Genomic DNA, 24,221 nt, shown 5'->3' with positions numbered 1-24,221 from the left:
ACGAGCTTTCATAATTAATAAGTCTCCGTGTGTCATTATTTAGGGGCTGGCAGCCCAAAAGAAAGTCTGATGAGAAAGCCAATTACAGTGCCTAGTCTCCCTGCAACTTGACATGCCATGTTTGGTTGATATCCATGGGAGGCCACCCTTTTTGGAAGAGAAACGGAGGAGGAGTGGATGTGGGGGAGCAGAGGGGAGGTGGGGGGAGGGACTAGGAGGAGAGGAGGGAGGGGAAACTGGGATAGGGATGCAAAACATAACAATAATAAAAATCATTAAAAAATAAATCCCATCAGGTAAGTATCGTCTCTTCCCCGGAAGTGGATCTCAAGAGCCCCGAGGTCTCATCCCACCAACTCCTAGTTGCTTGACATTAAGCAAACACAGAAGCTCTCTGAGCCTCAACTTCATCATCTGCAGAAGGCACATGCTACCTCCATCCACACTGCTTCGAGGACCAACCGAAATGCAGACATTTCAACCTTTTCATCTTCTTTGTGTTTAACACATTCTCTACTCATGAGTGTTGGCTGAGAAACTGTATGAGAGAACGTTCTGGGCTTGGGGGACACAGCCTCACGGAGCTTGCACTCTGGTCAGGGTGTTCTTCGTGATGCACATCACATCAGGGCTGTGTGCATCCGCACTCTACATGACACCGGAAATGCTTTAAGGGGAGTCATCCCGTCTACTCTCCTTGTTGCTCTTCTGGAGACAACCGTGGGCCTTACACACGCTAAGCATGCTGAGCTGCACCCTCTGACCCTAACTCACTTTTGAATCCTTTATAGTGAAAAAGAAAGCCCATCCTGCTGGAGAGACAACCCAGCAGCACAGACAATTTTCTGCTCTTGCAGAGGATCAGAATTCAGTTCCCAGCACCCACTAGAGGCCCACGAACACCTGTAACTCAAGTTTCAGTGGGATCCAACATGTTCTTCTCCATTCTGGGTGCACCTGCATTAACACATGCATAAACTCACACATGTACATGTACACACACACACACACACACACACACACACACACACACACACACAATTTAGGCCCATCAAATACTCATTAAATATTTGCTGAGTGGATTCTACTCAGGATGATTAATAATAAACTTACCCAGAAAGTATTGTGTCAAATGACCACTAAGACTAGATCTCAGGTCTAGGATCGGGAGACTTAAGCCTACATGCCCAGCTTGAAATAGTTTGCTGATTCAAGAACATCCCATGAGTGATTTTATTTTAAGCTTACCAAGCATTTCTTAACCCACAATAAAATACAAGGAAGAAAGAAAAGATAGGAGCAGATACAGAGGCATGATGCAACAAAGACTTAATGATCATATTATGTACAATCATCACGAATGTAGTTTGAATAGTGCTGGGCCTTTAAGAGGTGTAGTCCTGAGGATGGTCATGGGGTCATGACCACCCACGTGAAGGAGTGGGTGCTGGTCTTTCACAATGGGTTAGCCTTTAGGAACAGATAGTTCCCCTAGAAACAGACGGGGAAAGGAGTTGGCCTGTCCTCTCCTTACTCTCTTGCTTCCTCTTCTCCCATGTGAGCTTCTCTTCCACTCATCAGCTGTGCACATATCCCCAGGAAATGCTCTCCACCGTGGGACACCCACCAGAAGCTGTGAGCTTTCAAACTGTGGGCTAAATAAACCACTTACCTTCCATACAGTACTCAGCCTCACAGATTTTGTTATAGTCCCACAAAATAGACAGTCTAGATCCAGCTATAAAATGGAGCTACCCAACTACCTTGACCTTTGAACAAATTTGACCCTATATACCTCTAAAGCCATGAAGGAAAAGTCAGACGTGTTTATTATAGACCAAAATTACAATAGTAAAAACTGTATTTGCACAAATATTCTTTAGTTTGGTGAAATTAATATGGCATAATTTAGAAATCGGTATATTTAGTCTTTGAAAATCAGAATATTCCCTGTGAGATGGTATTTATAGTTGAACATAATTATAACTATATAATATAAAATGGTCTTTGTAGCCTTAGTATTATATGACAGAGTTTACAGTCTAGACCGATATTCTTCATAACATAATTGTGAATCACCTGCAGCTTTATGATTACACATAGATGTTTAATCTATGAGGGTTTAGTTTTTTAGCAGTATGTACACCCATGTGCATACACATATACACACACATGCATACACATATACAGTCATGCACACATACATGTATACATGCATACAGCCTTCACTATTCATGGAATCCAAGTTTGTAAGTTCAGATGTTTGCCTCCATTTATTTTCAACCTGGACTCTCAGGCTTTTGAGTCATATACTGCCAAAAAAAAGTAACATTTGGGTCATGTGATGCATGCCCTCTCAGCAGAAGTTGAGCAAATGGATACACTACTATTTATTATTATTATTATTTGGTTTTTTGAGACAGAGATTCTCCATGTAGACCTGACTGTCGTAGAACTTGCTTTGTAGCAGACTGGTCTCGAACCTCAGAAATCTGCCTGCTTCTGCCTCCCAAGTGCTGAGAATCTGTTTGGTGGAACTTCTTTTTTTCATCTTTCTTCTTTTTGTTGGTGATTTTGTTATCTGAAATGGCTCCTAATTACAGTGCTACCGGTGTCCCTAAACATTCAACAGCTATGATGTACAGTACTGAGAAATTACTGTGTTAAATACTCTCTTTTCAGGCATGAATTAGTGTGAGGTTGCCCACACATTTTATGTGAATGAATTTACAATAAATATTAAATAAGGTACCATGAGAGAGAAACACACATGATGTATTGATCAATTGGCAATATATTGTGACCACAGGCCTTTAGGAAGTAAACTGTGAATCTCCCTTGGGATAGCAATCACTATTCACTAATTCAGGTTAAAGATAATGCTATAAAACATAACTCCACTAATTGTAGGAAGTGGTTGTTTATATATAGTGTGTAAATCACAATATAATATAGATGTATCTTGATGCAGAAGAGACCAAATTCAATGCTAATAATTATTTCATACTTGATAAAGCAAAACATTCTGGGGTCTCTGCCTATAAAATGAGCTAATGCGTACTTGTTACAATTGTCAAATGAGATCATGCATGGAAAACCTTCTAGAGCTTCCCCTAAAGATTATAAATACTAGTTTCTTCTTAGGAGGAAAGTTTGATAAGCATACAATGTAAACTGAAGGAGCAATGCTCAGATGTCTCTGTGTATGTGAGTGCAGGAAACCATGTCAGGACATGACAATGTGAACACCTTCAAGAAAAAAACCTTCCTGAAGATGGAAATCATGAAGGCTTTTAAACGAATACAGTTTTGTGTTAGTTTTGCCAGTAGTGAAGTTCACAGAAATTTATGAAGTTAGCACACAGACATGACCTCGGATATTCCAGAACTCATTGGCTGCTAAGTGGCTCCTTAGACTGTTACAGAAGCAATTTTACCACAGGATGGAATGGGCTTTGTGATCTGAGCCCTTTTTAGCTTTTAGGGACTCCTGAAGAATGGAGATTGGAAGAGGGACATATTTACAGACTAGGGACTGAACCAATACTCACAAAACGAAATTAAATTCTACTGTTTTCTTTTGATCTACATAGAAAATTCACATATATGAACTGTTATTAGTAGCAACTAAAATGAACCAAATATGCACTAAATACTTCTTGGACTGGTAGTTTTAAATGCCTTCCAATATAAATTGTGTATTTTTAAATAAATTTTACAATCCTGCTGATTTTTACCTATCAATAAAGTATCTAAGTCAATAGATTAAAAAATGTATACTGTGTTTCTAAAAAAAACTAGAACAAAGGGTTTTACATGTTTGTATTATGAAGAAATGAGAAATGATTGAGGTGGCACATATGCTTAATCTGATTAGACATTACAGAATCCGTACACAGACCAAAGCCCCTTTGATTGCAAAGAGTGACTAACACACCTGACCTGAGTGGTGTTATGCCCTGCTTCTCATGATGACACAGATTACCACGTTTATCCTCACAGACATTGGAGCACTTTCCCTGACAAATGCAGGAAGTTCCAGGTCCACGAGGCATGCAACGTTATGCTTGGTTTCCCATGTCTGCAGACTTGGAGCTATCTGGAAGGATGCTTGAACTGTCAATAGGATTTCTCCAAGGGACTATTTTAAGATTTTATCTTTTCTAAATTGTTTGAATGTGAAATAATTACCATATTAATTAAAAGTTAGAGAAAAGTTTTTCATGTCTAAAAAGTTCTAAGTCAAATTAAAAACACAAATAATTACTTTATTTTTCATTTGCTTGTTTATGGATTTGGGGTGTGTGTGTGTTTGTTTGTGTGTGTGTGTGTGTGTGTGTGTGTGTGTGTGTGTCTGTGGGCACACCCATGCCATGGTGTATGTGTGGTGGTCAGATGGCAATTTTCAGGAGTCAAAATCAGTTATCTCCTTTTACTAAGTTGGGTCCAGGGATCAAACTCAGGTCCCAGGCTTGGCAGCAGCATTTGATCGACAATAATTCATTTTCTTTTTTTATTTTATGCTTCCAGATCTCTCAATAGATGTTTAGCGTTTTTCAGGTGCTGTTGGCATTGTAGACCCTCTGCAGGAGGAAGTCCCCAAGTCTACAGAACCCTTTCACAGAACTAATGCTGACAGGAGACATTTCCTCACTTTTTGCACATATCCACGTCATGGCATGGGTGTTACTGTCCATGACAGGTGAGGAAGAAGAGGCCACACAGGGCAAGCAACTCCTCAAGGACATATGCTTGTCAGTAGTAGGTAAATATTTCCCTAGCCACTCAGGTACATCCGTTTTGAGCCACTGAAATAATTCGGCCTCTTGACGGTGCTGGGTGCTGGCTGTCGGTTATGAATATGGCCCCTGAGTCTGCTATAAAAGAGAACTGTGTTGGATAAGGACAGCTCTCGAGTTTCCTCAAAACATATTACCAAGCTGAGTGTCAACGGAGGCTTAGCCATAAAACAGCTAGCCAAAAGGGATTCCACAAGGTGGCTACAGAAGACATCACAAAGTCAGGATGCTATGACAGAATGTTACTGCTGCCTGACTTTCACGGGGGAAGGAGGAGACAGGCAGAGCTTTCAAGCACAGTGAACAGTATGCACACATCTAGGAGTGTATCTCTTTCCTAGGAGCTGTCTGTGAAATGCCCACTTAACTATTTAAATATCCATCCTAGTGATTAACAGCAGCCAGAATGAATGAATGAATGAATGAATGAATGAATGAATGAATGAATGAATGAATGAATGAATGAATGAATGGGTGGTTCAAAATCTTTTCAACTCCTTCTCCTTTAACACTCCATCCCCTTCATTTCTACAAATGTTGGGTGCTCTTAGGCGCAATATCTAAATTTACCACTAGAGGGCAGGATTATGCTGAGAGCCTAATTTTAAAATCATAAAAATGTCTCGTTACTAACAGAAATGAGTACTTCCCTCTAACTTGAAAAGAGGGTAGGTTCTTGTTTCAAGATTTTGTATATACTCTCATTTTTGTCTGTTTTTGTCAAATTCCTGGTCAGACAGTTAGAATCGGGGGGGTGAGGGGTGCCCAAAATAAAAAGGGAAGTTTTTTCTAGTGCTTGTATTCACCCGTGATGTCTTAGAAAAATGATGGCATCCTCCCCAGATACGAGCAAGGTCACTGGGTAACATAACGTCATAACATCACTACAGACCGATCAGCTCAGTCTCTCTCTTTCCTGGCGTACATCCATCGCCTAACGCCCTGCCGGCTTTGAGTTAAAAGAGTGTTTGGCTCAGCAGCATCCCGCATACCTTACTCTGCGAATTGAGGATGAAGAGCTTGTCCTCTGGCTCCAGGAGTTTGCAGGCGTAAGCTATGTTGACAGCTGTCTCCTGCTTGTCCCCTGTCAGCATCCAGATCTTGATGCCGGCTTTGTGAAGGGCTTCTATCGTCTCGGGGACTCCCTCCTGCAGGCGGTCTTCAATGCCGGTAGCACCTGAAGAGTAACCAAAAATGCAAGCAAGGTTTCTGAGAAACCAGAGCCAGCTGGACCTCACTGGGCCATTCACCGAGTCCTTTCCATGGGACATCCAGTCCTGAACTCTATAAACCACCCCAATCGCTTCCAGAGATCCAAGGAAAGCTGCAGAGCAGATGCAAAATGCCAAGGATCGTGGAGTTTATCAAACCCATTCTCCTTTGGGCTAGTATTCTTATCTACAAATTCACAAGCTGGTCCACTTATTTATATAACCTTGCCCTGAATTCTACAGTTCTATGAAACTCCCCAGGGTAAAGGCAGGCTCTTAATACTCTTGGCTATAAGATTCAATGTCTGTTAGGGATACTCTTTCATAATGTCAGTCCACAATGTCTTTTTCTGGAATGAGATGCAATGAGATGTGCTTTGGAATTCATGTTTTTTCCCACCAGTGATGTGGTATACATTTTCTATTTTTTTTTTTTTTTACATTTTCTATTTTGCAATACCTGTTAGTCACATATATTTATCTTTCTATAGAAAACTCAGATTTTCATGCTAATTAGAGTATTAATACTAAAAATAGTGCTACATCAAATCGGGTTTGATTTTGCTGCCAAATGAGTTTTGGCATTAAACCCACAGAGCCTTATTTCATTTGGAAATGCAGATTAGGAAGCATACATCTCAGCTGCTTATACTACCACAAAGACATTATTAGTATTTAAAAGGGACACGAGTATTCTATGTGACGGATATTAAGTGAGGTCATGTCTCCACCTAAACAGAGGAACGGACCCCAGAGGCAGCTCTCTTGGTGAGTTAGCCCTTCTATCAGAATCTACATCTCCGTCCTCCAAGCAGTGTTTCTGAACTTGATGGCCCCTCAAAGTCCCTCAGGAGACTTTCAGCAATTCCCGTGTCAAGGGCACACACAAGACCGACAGCCCTGGACTGTTTATAGTTCCTTAAGTGATTCTCAGGTGCGGGCCAACCTGATAGAGGAGATGTCCCTTGTGCAATCTGGGTTGGAATCAGGAAAGAGGAGAAGAAAAATGAACTTCAAGATCACTTGCAGGTACAGAATAAAGGACATGTACCCTATACTTGGGGAGCCCTGAGTTTCCTGCTTTTCAGTTAAAAGTCTAAGCCTTTGAGCATGAAGACGTCACTGTGCTACTCTGTGCCCTATTTCTTCTAAATAAGATGCACGTTTGTTATAAAGATTTAAGAAGACGACATATATTTAAGACTTTACCCAACTTCTCGCAAGACACTTGCAAAATCCTTCTCTCAGACCAAGATGTTTGTTTGGCTTTGTATTCTGAGTCGGGTGTTTCAGTTTACATCTTACCAAGAATGCCTCCCCTGTTCCCACCACAAATGGACCCTCTAGTTCACTGGCGTGGAACACAGGTCTGAAGACACTGGAACACGAGAAGAGATCGGGAAGGACATGGTAGGAAGAACCACGTTGCTTCCCACATCCAAGTGGCTAAAGAGGACTGGAGAAAAATGGATTTAGAGACAAAATCTGCTCAGGCAACACAGCGCCATTTACCTACCAAGTAATGTGAGCTTGTTCTCTAGTCTCATGGCAGACTCAACTAGCAGTTCTTCCCTGTTATCAATGCTGGTTTCAGCCAGAAAGTGATTCCTCAGCCATTCTGCATATTCAGCGTCACTCATGACCTAAGAGAGGAAGAAAAGGGGCTAGGAAGCAGGCCATTTAACCTTGTATTTTATCCTGCCAGGCCTGACTGGGGACAAAGTTCCGTGGCAACAACTTCCTTTATAAATTTCACCCTCAGGGCACACTTGTATCTGACCTATACTCCTTTATCACAGGGACGCAAGATTCCCAAACTCTGCTCAAGTGAATTCAAATCTGCTGATAGAGAGATATCACAGCTTAGTTATCTCGGGAAATTTTAAGCGTTATCTTTGGTGAAAGGGGGTTAACCTATTTAATTAATCCAGGACAGAAGGAGGTAGATCAGGCCTCCTGTTGGTGGTTAGATCCGGGAGCATTCTAATGGTGCAGCTGAGAAAATGTCCTCATGATTGCTCATCTGAGGGATGTCACAGCCAACAGCACCTCAGAGGTCTTTGAAGATTCATTCATATGGTTAAACTTCTGAGAAGGTAAAATGAGAGGCACCCTATAGGAAATGTAAGAAGGTCTTGGTTCTAACAAAACTTAAACAACTCCTGGAAAAGGAATCAATGTCTTCCTGTCTTTACCTGCCATCATGGATGAATCTACATTTCAGGTCTTATAAGCAGGGACATCAAGTGGAGAGAGCTAAGCAATTTTTCTCTTATACACTCATTTTTGCCTGGCGGGTAATTTGATTTGGGAAAATATAACATCTATTGGAATATATTCAACAAGAAGGCAGAGTTGATTCAACTGTGAACTCCCCACTCCCCTATAATTACATCATGGAGGCATTTGCTCCTTCATGCAGCTGGTTGACTGGGTTTCTTGGAGGTCCCCAGCACAGCTAGTCCCACTTTGCCTCCCACAATAACTTAAGACCTAGAACATAGATAGTCAGTGAGAGGTTTGGGCAATAACAGTCCCCAAATCACTTCTGGGGCTCTACTTTTTCATTTAGAAAGGACAGGCCATGTCTCAAGGACTGCTTTCGGTAAAGAATAATCCAAACTGGGATAAAAAAAAAAAAAAAAAAAAAAAACCTGGCAAGTTGACTTGGATTTAAAGATCAATTTATGGGCACATGAGAAAACAAGACAAAATAAAACTCCCAAGACTTCATGAGAGAAAAATGAAGGCTGCTCTCTGGTCATTTTTTTTTTTTCAAATAACATTTAATGCTAACAAATGGGGGACATTATACACAAGGTTCTGGAGGGAAGGTAGTAAGATGTTGGGATTTTTACTTCCCGAGAAAAAAACTGTTTACATACAAGGCCACTTGTATGTAATATGTGAGAATTCTGAGAATAGAACACTTAAGCACCTGCCAAAACAAACCTTTGGGGATAGAAACCTAACCCAGTCACACACAGCATGGAGAGGCTATGTAGAGGGACCCCAGTCTGAGGAACCTCCCTGGTACCTGGATTAGGGTTGCACTCTACTACCCACTCAGTTTCAGTGATGATGGGTGAACCAGAAGTACCAAGGCTGGGGTACTCAACATTCTCACCTTTTTGGCGATACACAAAGTTCGCAGGCCGCGTTTGGCATATTCGTCCAGGTGGCTCTGTGTTTTCTCCCTTATTATCATCTGGTGTTTTTCCAGATTTGTCCCATCTGAAATCATGAACAGAAAATCATTATTCCTGCCAGCCTGCCCAATTAGACTTTTTTTTTCCCCTTTGAAAGATGACAGTTTAATCCATAATAAACAAAAGGCATTTTAGCTTTGAATCTCAACTGTGTCTGGGGAAGGAAGAGAGCAGCATAATTCTCCACTTTGATTCTCTCCCCCTGGGCAGAGGAAGTACTAAAGCTTTGATACAAAGGCTGCCATAATGGGTCAGCCCTACCTATCCTCTCGGGGCCACCCTTCCCTTGTTAGGCAAAAGGCTCTTCGTGCATTTCACACAGAGTGACATTAAGCCTCTCAGGAATCCATTAAAAGGTATTCTGATGTCCATTTTCCCAAACAGGTAACTTTACAGAGGCACAGCTAACGACGGATTTCAGATGGAAACAAACCATGGTCTCTGAGCTTCAGGGTCCCTCCGCCTTCCCACCCAATCCTAGGCAGCATTTTTCCTTTTCAAGTGTGACTTCATAGCCTTTACCAAAACACTGGGGAGTGGAGGCTGAGTCCCCAGCCCTTCCGATCACCACCATGGCAACCACCTACCTGGAGAAGCCACCGACAGCAGCTCCATGATCACAGAATCGGCACCCTTTGTGTACACCACGACTTGTTTGGAAAGAGGATGCCGGACCACGACCGACATTCTTTTCCTTACCGAGTCAAAAGGAAGGATGTGTAAGAGTTGAAATGTTAATGAGCCCAAAGCAGCAAAGTCCACCATGACCTGTTCCGGGGTCCGAGACTGTAAAGTGCAATGGTAAGCCCTGGCGGCGTACACCAAGGCTGCCTCATCTGGACTCTCTGCTTCATAACACAGGTTGGCAGCCAAGGGCGGTGGTCCATCTAGGGCTTCAGCTGAGCCAATGGTGAGTCCTAGAGCACTGTTCTGTGCCTCAGTTTCTGTACAGCAAGCTGAGTTATCGGCCTGAGGGCTTTCACCCATCTGGGAAGACTCATCCTCCATAGGAGGTGACAGTTTTGTTCGACTAAAGAAAGAGATTCTGCTCACAAAGGCACAGGGAGCCCCAGAAGTTGGGTCCTTCCCACCGGCAAGGGATGGTGAACTTGATCTCCGGACAGACAATTTCTGGAAGATGTTTTTAATCTCTTCCAAGGACTTGATGGGCATTCCACTCAATGAGGAGAGTCCAATCTAGGAAAGACAATGAGAGATGTCTCAATAACATGCCCAAAATTAGATTATAACAACTCTAAAGTCCAGCTGGGGGAAAAATGAGATATGAAAGAGTTATCACTGTCTTAACTGCCAGTCTGCTTTCTCCCTAGAAATTTCATAGCAAACAGGAAGACTCAAAGCCACTAGGAAAAAGGATGTGATGGCATAATACATCTCTCTAACTATTTAGGAAGATATCAACAATTGAAAACAAAGGATTCCAAATGTTAATATTGGACTTCCTCATAGAATTGTTTCTAAAGAAATAATCCTACATGTATAAAATCTATAATCTTCATTGACACAGCTTAGCAATAGCAATTAAAGGCAAATTGAACCAGGCATGGTAGGGCTTGCACATAATCTCAGCTCTTAAAAGGCAGGAGGAACCCAAATTCAAAGCCAAGCTGGGCTACATAATGAGACCCTGTCTCAAAGAATCAACTATGAAACAATCAGTCACCATTAACTAAGAATTCAAATCAATTAAATATTCAATATCAAAACAAAAACATATTCTTGAAATTTATTTTGAGGTGAAGTTTGTAGAGAGCATGAACATATTACCAGAAAAGTTCAATGCTTTTAGAGTCTTACAGGAAAAGTCCAGAGAAAATAGGACAAATACATATGAGTACACATCACCAAGACCACAGGAAGAAATCAAGCTAAGGGCTAACAGAATGCATTTTTCTTTTCTCTTTTCAGAGTCTAGAAAAGGCTGTGATTTTGGCCTTTACAACAAAATGGGCCAGGAAATGAAAGTCAGTTAAAGGGGAATTTATCCACATCGTCACGTGACTTTAACTCTTTACTAGTACACAATCTGTTCTTATTTGCTCCTTATCTCCTTTTACGCTTTTAATATCAGTGATTTGGCTTAGAGTTTCATGCCTATCATAAAAGACTACCCAATGGATTCGGAAATTGATTCATTCAGAAACACATGAAGAATTTAGATAGTTTCTTCAGAAACTAACTTTATAACCATGTGAAAGGCTCTTGCTGGTCAGTCTATGAAGTTACCAGCCACTCAGAGGTAAAGCATGCACCGGCATGGTGAAGTCTCTGTTTCTCACAATGTGCTTCCTTTCTCTCATTACTCTAAGAATTTGGGAGAAGCAGGGGCTCTTTATGCCTCCAAAAGATTTTGTTCCAAACAGTAAAGCGTTACATCCTTTAGGAATACATCAACCATACTTTGTAGAAAGAAAACACCGAAAGTTACCAACTTTGAAAACAAGTGCAAAACATTGTGTAGTACAACTTTTATTAATCCCGTCATTTATTCTCTAATTACATTATCGCCTTTTCCAGAGCACCTTCCCAGGCAGCACCTTGTAAAATACAGTCTCTGATCAGGTGCAGCTTAATTGGAAGTGAATTACTTTTATGTTCAAGTTCCCACCTCTGAAGTTGCCAAAAGAAAATGATCGGTTGGAAAATTAAAATTTAATTGGGTTTTGCTGTAAATTGAATTTTAAGTGGATATGTGGGAAAGGCAAGATACACCAGGAGGCTAGCACACCACGCTAGATCACCAGGCTCTACAGTGTTTTCCTTCTTAACTGGAAATGAGTTTTCCATGGGCTCTAAGCTGCAACTATACAGAGGGACTGCTGAATCCTGGCACATCCTACTCCTACTGGATAGTGGGTAGACTGAGTTAAAACAAACCTAGCTGGTACATGAAGGAAGTTTGTCATAGTCACACCCATTAAACTAATGCTTCAGATTTTGTTTGAGGTCGTGCAGATGATGTTGGAGGTCTCAGAAGTGTTACAGACAGCTTCAATTTAGTAAGGCAGTGAAGGCAAAGCGAAAGTTCTCGCGAGCTATCCTCTCCTTGGCAAAAAAAAAACAGAGTAAGCCCAGACAGAGTCCTTCTGTTCAACCCCCACTCTCAGCCCCACCCCCCACACTGGATTCACAACCCTGGTGAAATCCTTCCAAGGCATCTCTAAGATGAGAAAGAACAGAACGAGAGTGCCTAGCTCTTTGAGCGGGCTAACACATCAGCACCAGCAAATCTCTTCGAACACGGTAAGTGCGGGGCCAAGAACAAGTCCTGAGCAAACGGTTTACACCTGCTGTTTTTGCTGCTACTGTTATTTATTATCATCACATAGCAAAACCACTCCAGATGCGTGTAAACTCCACATTGTCCGCTGCTGAGCAAATCCTCGTGTGCATTGGCGTTTACCTTTTGCCGAGGCTGGTTAGGGGCAGAAACCACCACCGTGTTGCAGATTGCCAGTGCAATAAAGAAGTCCAGGATGTACAAAATCTCCAGGGGTGGACTCTGCGTGGTACCATCCAGTGGGGTGAAGAGCTGAGGGGTAATCTGGCTAAATTTGTCCAAAAGTCTGGTATCTGGTACCACGTCCGTTTCCTGAAGAGACAATATGACAAAGTGTTGTTATTGACATAAAGAGCTTCTACAATGGGTATCTAATGAAGCATGAGATGGTAAACTGAATTTTAATTTTTTTCTACATGTATTTATTTGTATGTGTGTGTATGTATGTGCATACTCATGCATGTTCTACAACACGTATGGAGATCAGAGAACAATTTAAGGAAGCTGGTTTTCTCCTTCCACCATATGGGTTCCAGAGGTCAAATTTCAGCTCTCAGGCTTGGCAGCAAGTGCCTTAACCCACTGAACCATCTCACCAGCCCAGTAAACATAATGTTTAAAAGATTAATGCATATGATGTCTTGGGAAATAAAACAATAAAATGAAGCACATATAAATAAAAGAGAAATCCAGATTATATATTATTAATGATGAATGTTTTGGCCTTTCAGTTAAACAGAAGATAGAAACATCACCTTCTACCAAAATCTAGTTGAAAGGCTATTTCTCACTTTGAAATATATAATGCTAGGTACATATTTTATTGTACTCAGAATTCTACCATAGCTGTATTTTATTCAACAACTGATGGACACCAGTTATTTCAAAAGTGAGATTTAATTCATACCCGAGTATTAAACACAACATTTTTTTTGCTCAATTCATTAATATCATAAAAACAACTTTCTGTAAAAAACATTATAAGCAGGCTAAGAGACTAATTGACATTTCATAGCCTAGGTATTTATTTACAGCAACTGTGACCTCCTCTTAAGAAGTCCTGGTAGGGATTTACTTTAAGAAGTTCTGTCGCTAGAGTGGGGTGCAGGAGCCCCGTTTCATCTAGCACAGTGTATCTCAGACTCATTGGAGAGTACTAGTTTTAACAAATGTGTCATAGTAGAAGTCTGATTTTTTCACACGGCATCTTTTAGTCTGCTGAAGAGAATACGGTTTGGAATCACGGTCCCCTCAGGAGGCACTGTGTTGCAGGGAGTCTTGGATGCTACCAAGCACAGAACACTGACTACAGGGAAGAGAGGTGACTGGCAGAAGAGAGTGCACAAGGACTGTGACACTGTCCTCACATGGTCATGTCATGGTTCACTTTCATTGTCAGCTTGACTGGATTTAGAATTAGCTAAGAAAAATAAAATCTCTGGGTGTGTCTGTGAGGGTGTTTCCAGGGAGATTTCATTAAAGAGGGAAGACCAATTAGAAATGTATGTGGGTGGCACCTTTCCATGTGGTCCTCCACAGAACAAAGGCGGAGAAGACTAGCTGGGCATCAGCTTTTGTTGCTCTGCTTCCTGACTGTGGGTACAATGTGACCCTGCTGCCTCAGGCTTCCTGTGCCAGGGTGACCTGGATCCTCTCAAACTCTATGTTGCTCTTGTCAGGAATTTTATCTAATTGGCAATAATCGCGCCTCGGATAAACCTCGTTGGCTACGATACTGCCACTGCGCAAAGCTAGGAATTTTATTTCAAAAGCAAGGAGAAAACTGAGAGGCCATGGCTAGAGTCTCTGCATTTGGTGAGAATGATCACAGGTTTAATGAGAGAAGAGTAATGCTGGTAATCACACGCCCTAGGCTCATGTCTCACCTCCACTCTGCTGATGGCTGGCCGAGGGAAGGAAGCTCACTTCGCACTCATTCCTTTGCCTGCCTGCTTTTCTTCTTTCCTTCCTTTCAAGTGACGAATACTCACCTTTCAGATTACCAGGGTCATGACAGGTATAAAATTCACATGCTATCAGTTGTCACAAAGTAGTCTTAAAATTCCATCTAAATTCAGCAAGTAGACGACTACAAAGCTGAAATCCTGGTCTGTGATGCAGACAGGGAAAGCAATTCTAAAAGCAGTAAAGGTACTGCGTGCGTATTCACACAGTCATGAAAGAGATGCTCCCGTCAGCAAAACTCTGCAGATAAGAACTGTCAAAATGAAGCTGGGTCTCTCTAGATACTTGGGACCACAGAAGACATTGAAATCACCGGAAAAGAATACAAATAAAAGAAGAGCCCACAGGAAGATGTAAGGAGACATCCACATCAAAATGAAGCTCGGGAAACAAGAGTGCTTTGCTGGTTTTGACAAAATAACTTAATCCCCATGGCTAAGCCAGTTCTTGAGTTGAGGAGAGGGTGCAGAATTGTTACTTGCAATTTTTTTAAATCTAAATGACTATATCCATAATTATTTTCCCAAGACCAGAACCATCTTCACTGTGGCCTTGTTCTACAAGGTTAACATAGTTCTCTTGCTGTGCTGGACAACTGTTCCCATCTTACAGGAAACCATGCCTGTTTAGTTGAAATAGCTCTAACTCCCCAGGGGTTGGAAGTCTCTTTAAGGCAAGGACCACAGTCTGCTGATCTTGGAATCTCTAACCCAGTGCATGGCACATGATAAGCAACCCAAGTTTATTGTATACTACTATCAAACTCTTCCTGGCCTTATATTCTATTCTATACAGGAAGGGGAGAGAAACAAACGAACTAGCGTCCTTACCCATGGAAAATAAATGCATATAGCTCCCATGCGGCCTTAATCAGGCATCTGGTTAATATTCAGAGAACATTTCCACTCATAATTAGATCACAGAATACACAGAAGGACACAGACAGCTCCTACCCCAGTGGTTCTCAACCTTCCTAATGCTGGGACCCTTTACACAGTTCCTTATGTTGTAGTGACTCCCAGCCATAAAATTACTTTATTGCTGCTTCATAACTAGAATTTTGCTAGTTATGACTCGTAACATACATATCTGATATGCAGGCTATCTGATTCATGACCATTGTGAAAGGGATGCTGGGGGTCACAACCCATAGATTGAGAACCAGTCTTTTCTACACTGTCCGCAAAGCCTTGGTGGTTTCATAGTGGGAGTCACAGCTTTGCTGTTCACCTTGTGTGATAACACCCCATCATTTCCAAGTTTACGTTCAGTCTCAGGACTCACACTTCCAACTTGGCTGAAGGCATTCTATTTCGGGCTTTTCTTTCTTTCTTTCTTTGGTTATTTTTCTCCCCTACTTAGATCCAAGTTAAACATGCAAAATCTAGCTAGACTTCGCTCTTTGCTCTCCTCCCTGTTTGCTGAAGGTTTTGTATGGCTTCAGCATAGTTTAAACGTTACCTGCTTTAGAATCGACAGTAACAGGAAGCTACTTCATCGGTTCTGCAAACCTCCAAACACCCAGGGTTTAACAACGGAAAATGATGCTCTGGCAGGTGACAGAGCTGAGCAGGTGGCTGGAAAGCTGTCCCGACTCCTCCCTAGAGCGCCTCTCCTAAGTTTGATGTCATTTCCTGCTGGCCTAAGAGTTCCAGGGACTTGTCTCTCTTATACATACGTTACTGTGGGTTTTGTGGACATACAAGCCTTCTCTTGGACTCCTCTGACTCCCAAACACCATACACCCGAAGGAAACATACAAAGGCCACACATGGGTGACTCTTCCTCTACACAGACTCCTTCATCCAGCAGTTCTGAGCATTTGATGTGCCAAACAAATTGTACAGTGGCTTTGGGCAGACTGCAGAGGACAACTACACAGTGATAAAAAGACACCAAAAGACCTATTAATTAGACACACATACCTGTCTCCAAGATAACTCAGGTTAAGTCTTGGTGCTTCACAGAGTCAGCTATTAATCTTAAGTCAAGGTAGCCTTCTTCAGGTTCTCATATGACCAGCCCTGACCAGAAATATTGCATTTTTCAGAAATGGTACCTGACTTTTCAACACTGAATTATGTAACAAATCTCCAATTTGTATTATTTTTTTTTAACTTATTATGTGTCACCATCATGCTGAGCTGTCATGATGTCACCTCTTTCCTAGACAAAGAAAAGCAGTGTTGTTTGGGCTATCAGAACCAGGCAGGGGCTCTTCTGTTCAGGATGTGATGATGTCTTGACACTTACAATGGGGCTACTGAACGCAGCCTGTCTGGAGTGAGGCACCTCCCCGGATCCTTCTCCACTACTTCCTAGGGCAGGAATGCTCCCGGAGAGGTGAGTCGAGGATTTGCTTCCCAAAGGCCCCCTGGGAACTGTCCTGCAGCCGTGGGTTCTGGGTTTTGCCATGTTGCTGAGGGAGCCACTGAGAGTGTCTGTGCCTTCGTCCTCTTCAAAGACGGCCTCCTGGTAGGACTCAAGCCTCTTGGCTGTAGGAGAGAATTCACACAGTCACCCTCTGAGAAGGACTTGCCAGCTGAGAAAGTGTGGAAGGTGGTTCCTGAGCTATTTACACCAACTCTTTTCTGTCCCGGCCTCCAAATCCTCCCCATGAGAATCCATAGTCAATAAACGTACCCCCTTCTTTACTGGGAAATGAAGACACAATGGATTAAGAAGTCCCTTCATCGCCCATCTCTAGGTCTAGAATCTTGTATGTAGCTCTATCCACACTCATTGTCCGCTCTCCTACTGTGATGCAGAACTCAGTCTTCCTTGTTTCCAGCACCAAGCCCTCCACTGGTGATCTGGATCCTGCCCTCTGGGGCCTCAAGGACTTTCTTTTCACATTTGTCTTTCATGCACACTAATCTCTCCTCAACCAGTCTCAGGACTTTCTGTCCTAACTCTTCATCGATCTCTTCTCAAGATCACCTAGAAGCTCCATCTTGCCAAGCCCAGTGATCACATGTATGTATGTATATATACACATGTCACCTAGAAGCTCCATCTTGCCAAGCCCAGTGATCATGTATGTATACATATATACATGTGTATGTGTGCTTTTATCTCATTTGAACCCTTAATAATAGTCAACTCCTTCTAGAACTAACTCTTTGGGCTTCTAGCATCATCCTTACCTGTTTTCTCTTCTACACTGGTGGCATTCATTAGCTGTTTAGTTTTCCCAGCTGTCTTTCATACATGTTTTTATTTTATTTTATTTTATTTTATTTTATTTTATTTTATTTTATTTTATTTTATTTTATTTTATTTTATTTTATTTGTGTGTGTGTGTGTTTCACTCATATGTGGGTGTGTAGGGGTACATATGTGTGCACATGCATGTGAAGGACAGAGAACCTTGGGCATTGTTTCTCAAGATTCATTGTTGTGTTTTATGTTTTTCCTTTGTGTTTTGAGACAGGGACCCTCACTGGCTTAGGACTCACCACGGAAGGTAGAACGCCTGGCCAGCAAGCTCCAGGATCTGCCTGTCTCCACCTCCTCAGTGGTGGGATTACAAGCGGACACCACCATGGCTAGTTTTTGTAATGTGGGTTCTGGGCATTAAACTCAAGTCCTCACGCTTACAAGCCGAGGGTTTTAGAGACTAAGCTATCCCCCAGGCGCCAGGTACACTTTGTTGTCTTTTTGTTGTGTTCGGTGTTGAACTTAAGAGACTCAAGCATCTAGTCAAGTATGCATGGTAGTATGAACGTAATTGGCCCCCATAAGCTCATAGGGAGTGGCACTATTGGGAGGTGTGGCTTTGTTGGTGTAGGTATGGTCTTGCTAGATGAAGTGTGCCAGTGTGGGGAGAGCACTGAGGTATTTTTTCCTTAAGTTTCACTCAGTGTCACAGACTACTTCCTGTTGCCTGCCAGAGGTAGGACTCTCAGCTCCTTCTCCAGCACCGTGTCTGCCTGCACACTGCCATGCACCACCATGATGAAAATGGACTGAACCTCCGAACTGTAAGCAAGCCACCCCAATTAAATGTTTTCCTTTGTAAGGTTTGCTGTGGTCATGGTGTCTCGTCACAGCATAGAATCCCTAACTAAGACAGCATGTTATATCCGGTCTCCAGTTACCTTTCTTCTCATCCCTCAGTTATTGGCAAGCTGCAGGACTGCCGGCTCTTCTCCATCTACACACTTTTTCTTGGTATTCTCATATGGTCTGATCTTTGACACAGAATGTCTACATGCATAGCCTATAAACCTGTGTACTGGTTAGTTTTATGTCAACTTGACACAAGCTGGAACAGACAGGAGTGAACCCAATTGAGAGAATATCTCTATAAGATTGGGCTGTAGGCAAGCCTGGAGGGCATTTTCTTAATTAGTAACTAGTAGGGAAGGGCCCAGCCCATTATGGGTGGTGCCATCCCTGGGCTAGTGGTCCTGGGTTCTATAAGAAAACAGGCTGAGCAAGCCAGTAAGTAGAGCTCCTCCATGGCCTCTGCATCAGCTCCTGCCTCCAGGTCCCTGCTCTGCTTGAGTTTCTGTCATGAATTCCTTTGATGATGAACTGTGATGTGGAACCACAAGCTGAATAAGCCCTCTCCTCCCCAAGTTTCTTTGGTCATGATGTTTTATCACAACAATAGTATCCCGAACTAAAACAACCCGTATCTTCAACTCTGGCCTCTCACTGGAATCCACACTCATGTATTCTCCTCTCCACACGACACTTGCAGTTGGTTGTCATAAGGCTCTTCTAGAAGATGGACAGTGGGATGGTTCATGCTTTGACTTCCCTCGAGGCCATCCTCCTTAACAGTGAAGGTTTCTCAGGCAGGGCCCCATTATTTACTCTTGCCTCTAATCTGGCCATTACTGCCTACTCTACACATCTGTTTTTCTTTTCATCTCACCCCATAAAACATACACCTTAAAATGGTCAGAGAAACTCAAGTGTTGTTAATGTGTCCCGAGAGTCCAATGCAGTAGCTCATAGAAATGCTGGAGGAATAAATGAGTAGTTAAATAACTGTAATCTTAAATTCCACCCGGTAACAGCTGAGCTATTTCCTCTTCCTCCTCAACCTTTTCTTCCCTCTTCCTCCTCACCTTTGTCCAACACTGTCTTGTCTATACGGTAACCAAAACTTGAGCAATCCATTCCCGACCGCACATTTGTTCACTGTGTATTGGGCCTTATACAATCCAAGCCATTACTGCTCCTGGCTATCATCTTATTCTCACATTTACAGCAAATACACTGAATCACAAAGAAGTGACTCCTGACCCCTCACTTCTTCCTCATATCCAGGAGCTCGCCAGCACATGGCCACCACACATCAAATCTATCCTGAGTGTCCAGACTTCTCCCTACTTCTATTACCTTAGTCAGGCTGCCATCATCTTTCAAATGAATCAGTGCAACACCTCAAAACTAGTCTCTTTGCCCCTCTGAAATCCGTTTCTCAAATGGTAGCAGATGAGATCACTTCCAGTAAAAAACAAAACAAAACAAACTTTCCAATGGCCTCAGAATCCCTTTAGAATAAACTACATTCTTCATCCTGCCTTAAATACCCAATGTGACCTTTACCTCTCTCTTTCACACCAGAGGTTCTCAACCTGTGGGTCACAACCCCCCAAAGGCCCATCAGAAAACACAGGTATTTACATTATGATTCATTATAGTAACAAAAATAGTTATGAAGTAGCAATGAAAATAATTTTATGGTTGGGGGGTCACCGCAACAGAAGAAGCTATATTAAAGGGTCACAGCATTAGGAAGATTGAGAACCACTGCTTTACCTCTTTAATCTAACTCAGACTCACAGGCCTTATTTACTTACTTTGAAAATGTGAGCTCTCTACAGCATGAGGGCCTGTAGAGGAGTTGCTCCGTTGGACCTGAAATCCTATGCCCTTGAACACCAAGATTCTGTCACTTAAATGTTAGACTCTAATGTCCCACTTTAAAAGGTCATGCCTAGGCATACAGTCCAAACTAGCCATCCAATCTTCATATGCCACACCACTTTATTCTGATTCTCGACCAGGTCCTGATCACAACTTATCTATTTATGTATTCTTGATGACGTTCTCCCGTAGAGGCTCTGTGAGAGCTACTTTGTTGTTCTCACTTATTATTAAAACCGTGTCAGAGGAACAGACAGTGCGAACATGCTTGTTATGTTGGTGGTTGTGCCTACTCAGCCTAAGTCCAGCTACTGAATAAGATATAGATTGGAGCAAATTGTTTTATAAAGTGTTTTCACGTTCTACTTATTGTAATAATTTTGCCATATTTTTAAGAGAATGGAAAGTCTAAGAATAAATATGGCAGCTTGTTTTTCTTTCTTTTTTTCCCATTTCTGTTGTTCGTTGAGATAGAGTCTCATTAAGCCCAGGATATTCATCATGCAGCCAAGGATGGCCTTGAACTCCTGATCATCCTACCTCTACTTCCCAAGTGCTAAGATTATAAACATGACTTAAGTGGCTTTCAATAAACATTCACTCTTTCTGAAGCTCTCTAATGTAGATGAACACATCAGATCACATCCAGACCATTCACTGGACATTTACAGTTTTCATGGGCTGAATGACATTGTGCACCAAACCTTTGCTTCACTGAATCATTATGACTATTAACACCTCCATTTTATCTTATTATTTTATTTGTTTTCCAAGATAGAGTTTTTCTATGTAGCGCTAGCTGTCTTGGAACTAGCTCTGTAGACCAGGCTGGCCTTAAACTCACAGAGATCTGCCTGCCTCTGTCCCTCAAGTGCTGGGATTAAAGGCATGTGCTACCTCTGCCCAGCTCAACATCCCCATTTTATAAGTAAAGAAATAAACTTTATTAATTTGTCATTTCACAAAAACAGACTATATTGGTCTTAAGACCAGATTTATTGGATGCTATAGCCAAGATTTTGTGACCTAATGCTATAGAGTTTCTAAATATAGCCATCTGAATGAGTGTGGCCAATTTTAACACACGCCAATCTCCCCTGTCAAATTTCTATGAGCCTGTGTATTTTTTTTATCTTAAACAAGTATTTGGTAAATGAATAATGGATAAATAGGTACATGAATGAAGTATCTATAGTGTTAAGGGAAAGTTATGGGTAGGAATTTACAGTTATTAAAGTATTTTTTCATCAAAAGTCATACACACATTCATTTTCATCTTCAAAACACTTCTATCTGAAAGGAACTATTATTGTTCCTTCTGCAGCTGAGGAAAATTAACAGAGGGATTAAATATTCCAGTTATGGCTAAACAGCTGACTGGAGGTTGAGCTAGGATTTAAATTTAGTCTTCTTGCCTCTAAGGAGTCATCATGGCTCCTTAACTCTAAACAGTTATAAGAAGTTGAGTCGGGTTTTTTTTGTTTTGTTTTTTGTGTTGTGTTTTTTTTTTGTGGGTGAATAAATTCTCTGTGGAACTTTTGGCAATGGCTACTGGCACTCAGTGGTTAGACATCAATATATCACAGGAAATGGTGCTAAGATTGATAAAACTTTGACCATTTCAAGATATTTATTGGTAATGAGATGACATTTTAAAAACAACTAAAACGCCTCAAAACCTACATTAATGGGTTCATTAATTCCTCTGAGCCATCATTGGCGGAATGAGGATCACATGGTTGTGTAATTAGTATGTCATCAAGTAGCTCAGCTATGACTGTAGCTATTACCCAATACACTTCATACATTACTGTAGGACAAACTTGCTTAATAAGTAGAACTTCGATAATGGAATGTAACAGATGAATGACTCAACCTTTACTCATTTCATGGAAAATTCTAGAAACATGTAGGTCAAGAAAATTAGTGTGATTCAGAAAACAGAGCCACTGGAACTAAACTTCCAGGCCCAGAGAAAATTATATCAAAGATGGTTGTGAAAAGCCAAGCTTTGTATCATATCAATAAGCAAAATATACTCAAATTATGATAAAGCTCATAAGGATGATAAATCTTTCTCACAGGGTAACTTCTGCTTTGGTTCTTTGAAGGTCTCAGAATGGGCCAGGAACTCATTTTCTGACTCACACAGGAAACATATAGTCTGTCATTATTCTCTATGTCTAAAGGTAGGTCCTGCATTAAACAAATTATCTCTTATTTCTTTTCCTTACTTCATCTCTGATGTCTTCTTTTGCCATTTCCTTCTCAAATATTCCAAAAATCTGTTTACAGCCTACTACTTGCGTTGGTTTGATATCTGAAAGAAGTAGGTCTGAGACTATGGAAAAATTAGCTTATCGTAATTTATAATGTGCTCTCCACAGGGCCCACACAAGGCCAAACACAGCACATTCAAAGAGCTTCCTTCCACACATCATCTGTACATGTTCCTTCAAACCATTCACAACAAACTGATTTCTCAACCACCCCTGGCATCCCATCTTTTCACCTTGTAAACAGCACACTCAGCCAAGCTTCCTCCAACCACATCACCCACATGCAACTGACACCCAAACCTCTGCTCTGAACTAATTCTCTATACATTTCATACATTCCGGGAATGCCTGATGTCCTGTCTTTAACATGCCAAGTTACATCGGGGCAAAATTCATCTCCAGAACTACGTGGTTGCCTGAATGTCAAACCAAATTTGGAACAAGTATTTCTCTCTCTCTCTCTGTCTCTCTCTCTCTGTCTCTCTCTCTCTGTCTCTCTCTCTCTCTCTCTCTCTCTCTCTCTGTCTCTCTCTCTCTCTCTCTCTCTCTCTCTCTCTCCCCCCTGTGTATGTGTGTTATATGATATGTACATATTCATACAAGTGTGTGTTGGAATATGCATGTGTGCATATGTGTATTCATTAGTGAAAGCCAGAGGAAGCCACTTTAATTTTTGAGACAGTGTATCTCACTAAACCTGGAGCTGATTGGTTTGGATAGCCTGGTGGCCAATGAGCTCCAAGGGTGCAGGGAAGCCCATCTTTGTCCCCCCAGCAGTGAAGTTACAGGTGCATACATCACTTTTTTTTTTTTCTTGAAAAATGTGGCAGATTTGAAATCAGGTCTTGATGTACACATTGCAGACGTTTTAACAACTGGACCATCCCCTAGACCCAGAAATATCAACATTAATATTACAATTAACATGATAATTTTATAATTACACATCTGTCTCCGCCACTGGACCGTGAGCTACTTAAACGGCAGAGCTGCTTCTTACTTTCAAAACAACAATTAAAAAATAACAATAATAGCAGCTAATATGTCAGGACTTTATCTTGCCATGCTCTGTGCATCTTTGCACAAATTATCTTAATGAAGTGAATACTATAATGGCCTTTTTCTCTCCCTGAGGCTCAGAGAATTGTGCATCTTGCTGAAGCACACATACTTTGCAGGTGGTAGAAATGGGGTCCAGGCTTAAGAATCATTTTTTTTTTATTCAAACTTTTTATTTTTGGGCAAGTGTTTTTTGATGCCTCCATAGATCAACAAATTTACAAACTGTGCATCATAAAAGGCACTTGCCAGACAATCCCAAATTAAGGGACAGTCTACCAAATCCCAGAACAGTGCCTGTCCAAACTGATAAGTTCATCCAAAAGTCTCTAGAAACTGTCAAGTGTACAGAAACCTAAATGATGGCTGTTATTGGTATTCCAAGTGTCATCCTGGGACCACAAAAGACAAAAGTGAAAAAGAAGGGTACTTTCAGAACATGAATTTCAGGTAATGATGATGTATTGGTACCAGTTCATCACTTACCGAAGGCATGCCATGACTCATGTTAA

At 41.6% G+C, this 24,221-nt stretch overlaps 1 protein-coding gene and 1 pseudogene across 1 annotated transcript in view; both read right to left on the bottom strand.

Annotated features, from left to right (window-relative positions):
* Atp10d (ATPase phospholipid transporting 10D (putative)) overlaps nt 1-24,221 on the bottom strand; it is a 63,700-nt gene that overhangs the window by 23,867 nt on the left and 15,612 nt on the right. The window contains exons 9-14 of the mRNA XM_059275963.1: nt 16,739-16,980; nt 12,644-12,832; nt 9,807-10,416; nt 9,138-9,244; nt 7,527-7,653; nt 5,792-5,976 (exon numbers count right to left, since the gene is read on the bottom strand). Of these exons, the coding sequence (XP_059131946.1) occupies nt 5,792-5,976; nt 7,527-7,653; nt 9,138-9,244; nt 9,807-10,416; nt 12,644-12,832; nt 16,739-16,980 (1,460 nt within the window). The remainder of the gene's footprint in view (nt 1-5,791; nt 5,977-7,526; nt 7,654-9,137; nt 9,245-9,806; nt 10,417-12,643; nt 12,833-16,738; nt 16,981-24,221) is intronic.
* On the bottom strand, nt 14,191-14,273 carry LOC131921347 (U4 spliceosomal RNA; annotated as a pseudogene).

Source organism: Peromyscus eremicus, chromosome 10 (assembly GCF_949786415.1).
Source record: "Peromyscus eremicus chromosome 10, PerEre_H2_v1, whole genome shotgun sequence".
NCBI classification, from domain to species: Eukaryota; Metazoa; Chordata; class Mammalia; order Rodentia; family Cricetidae; genus Peromyscus; species Peromyscus eremicus.
This window is presented reverse-complemented; position numbering and strand designations above follow the sequence as displayed.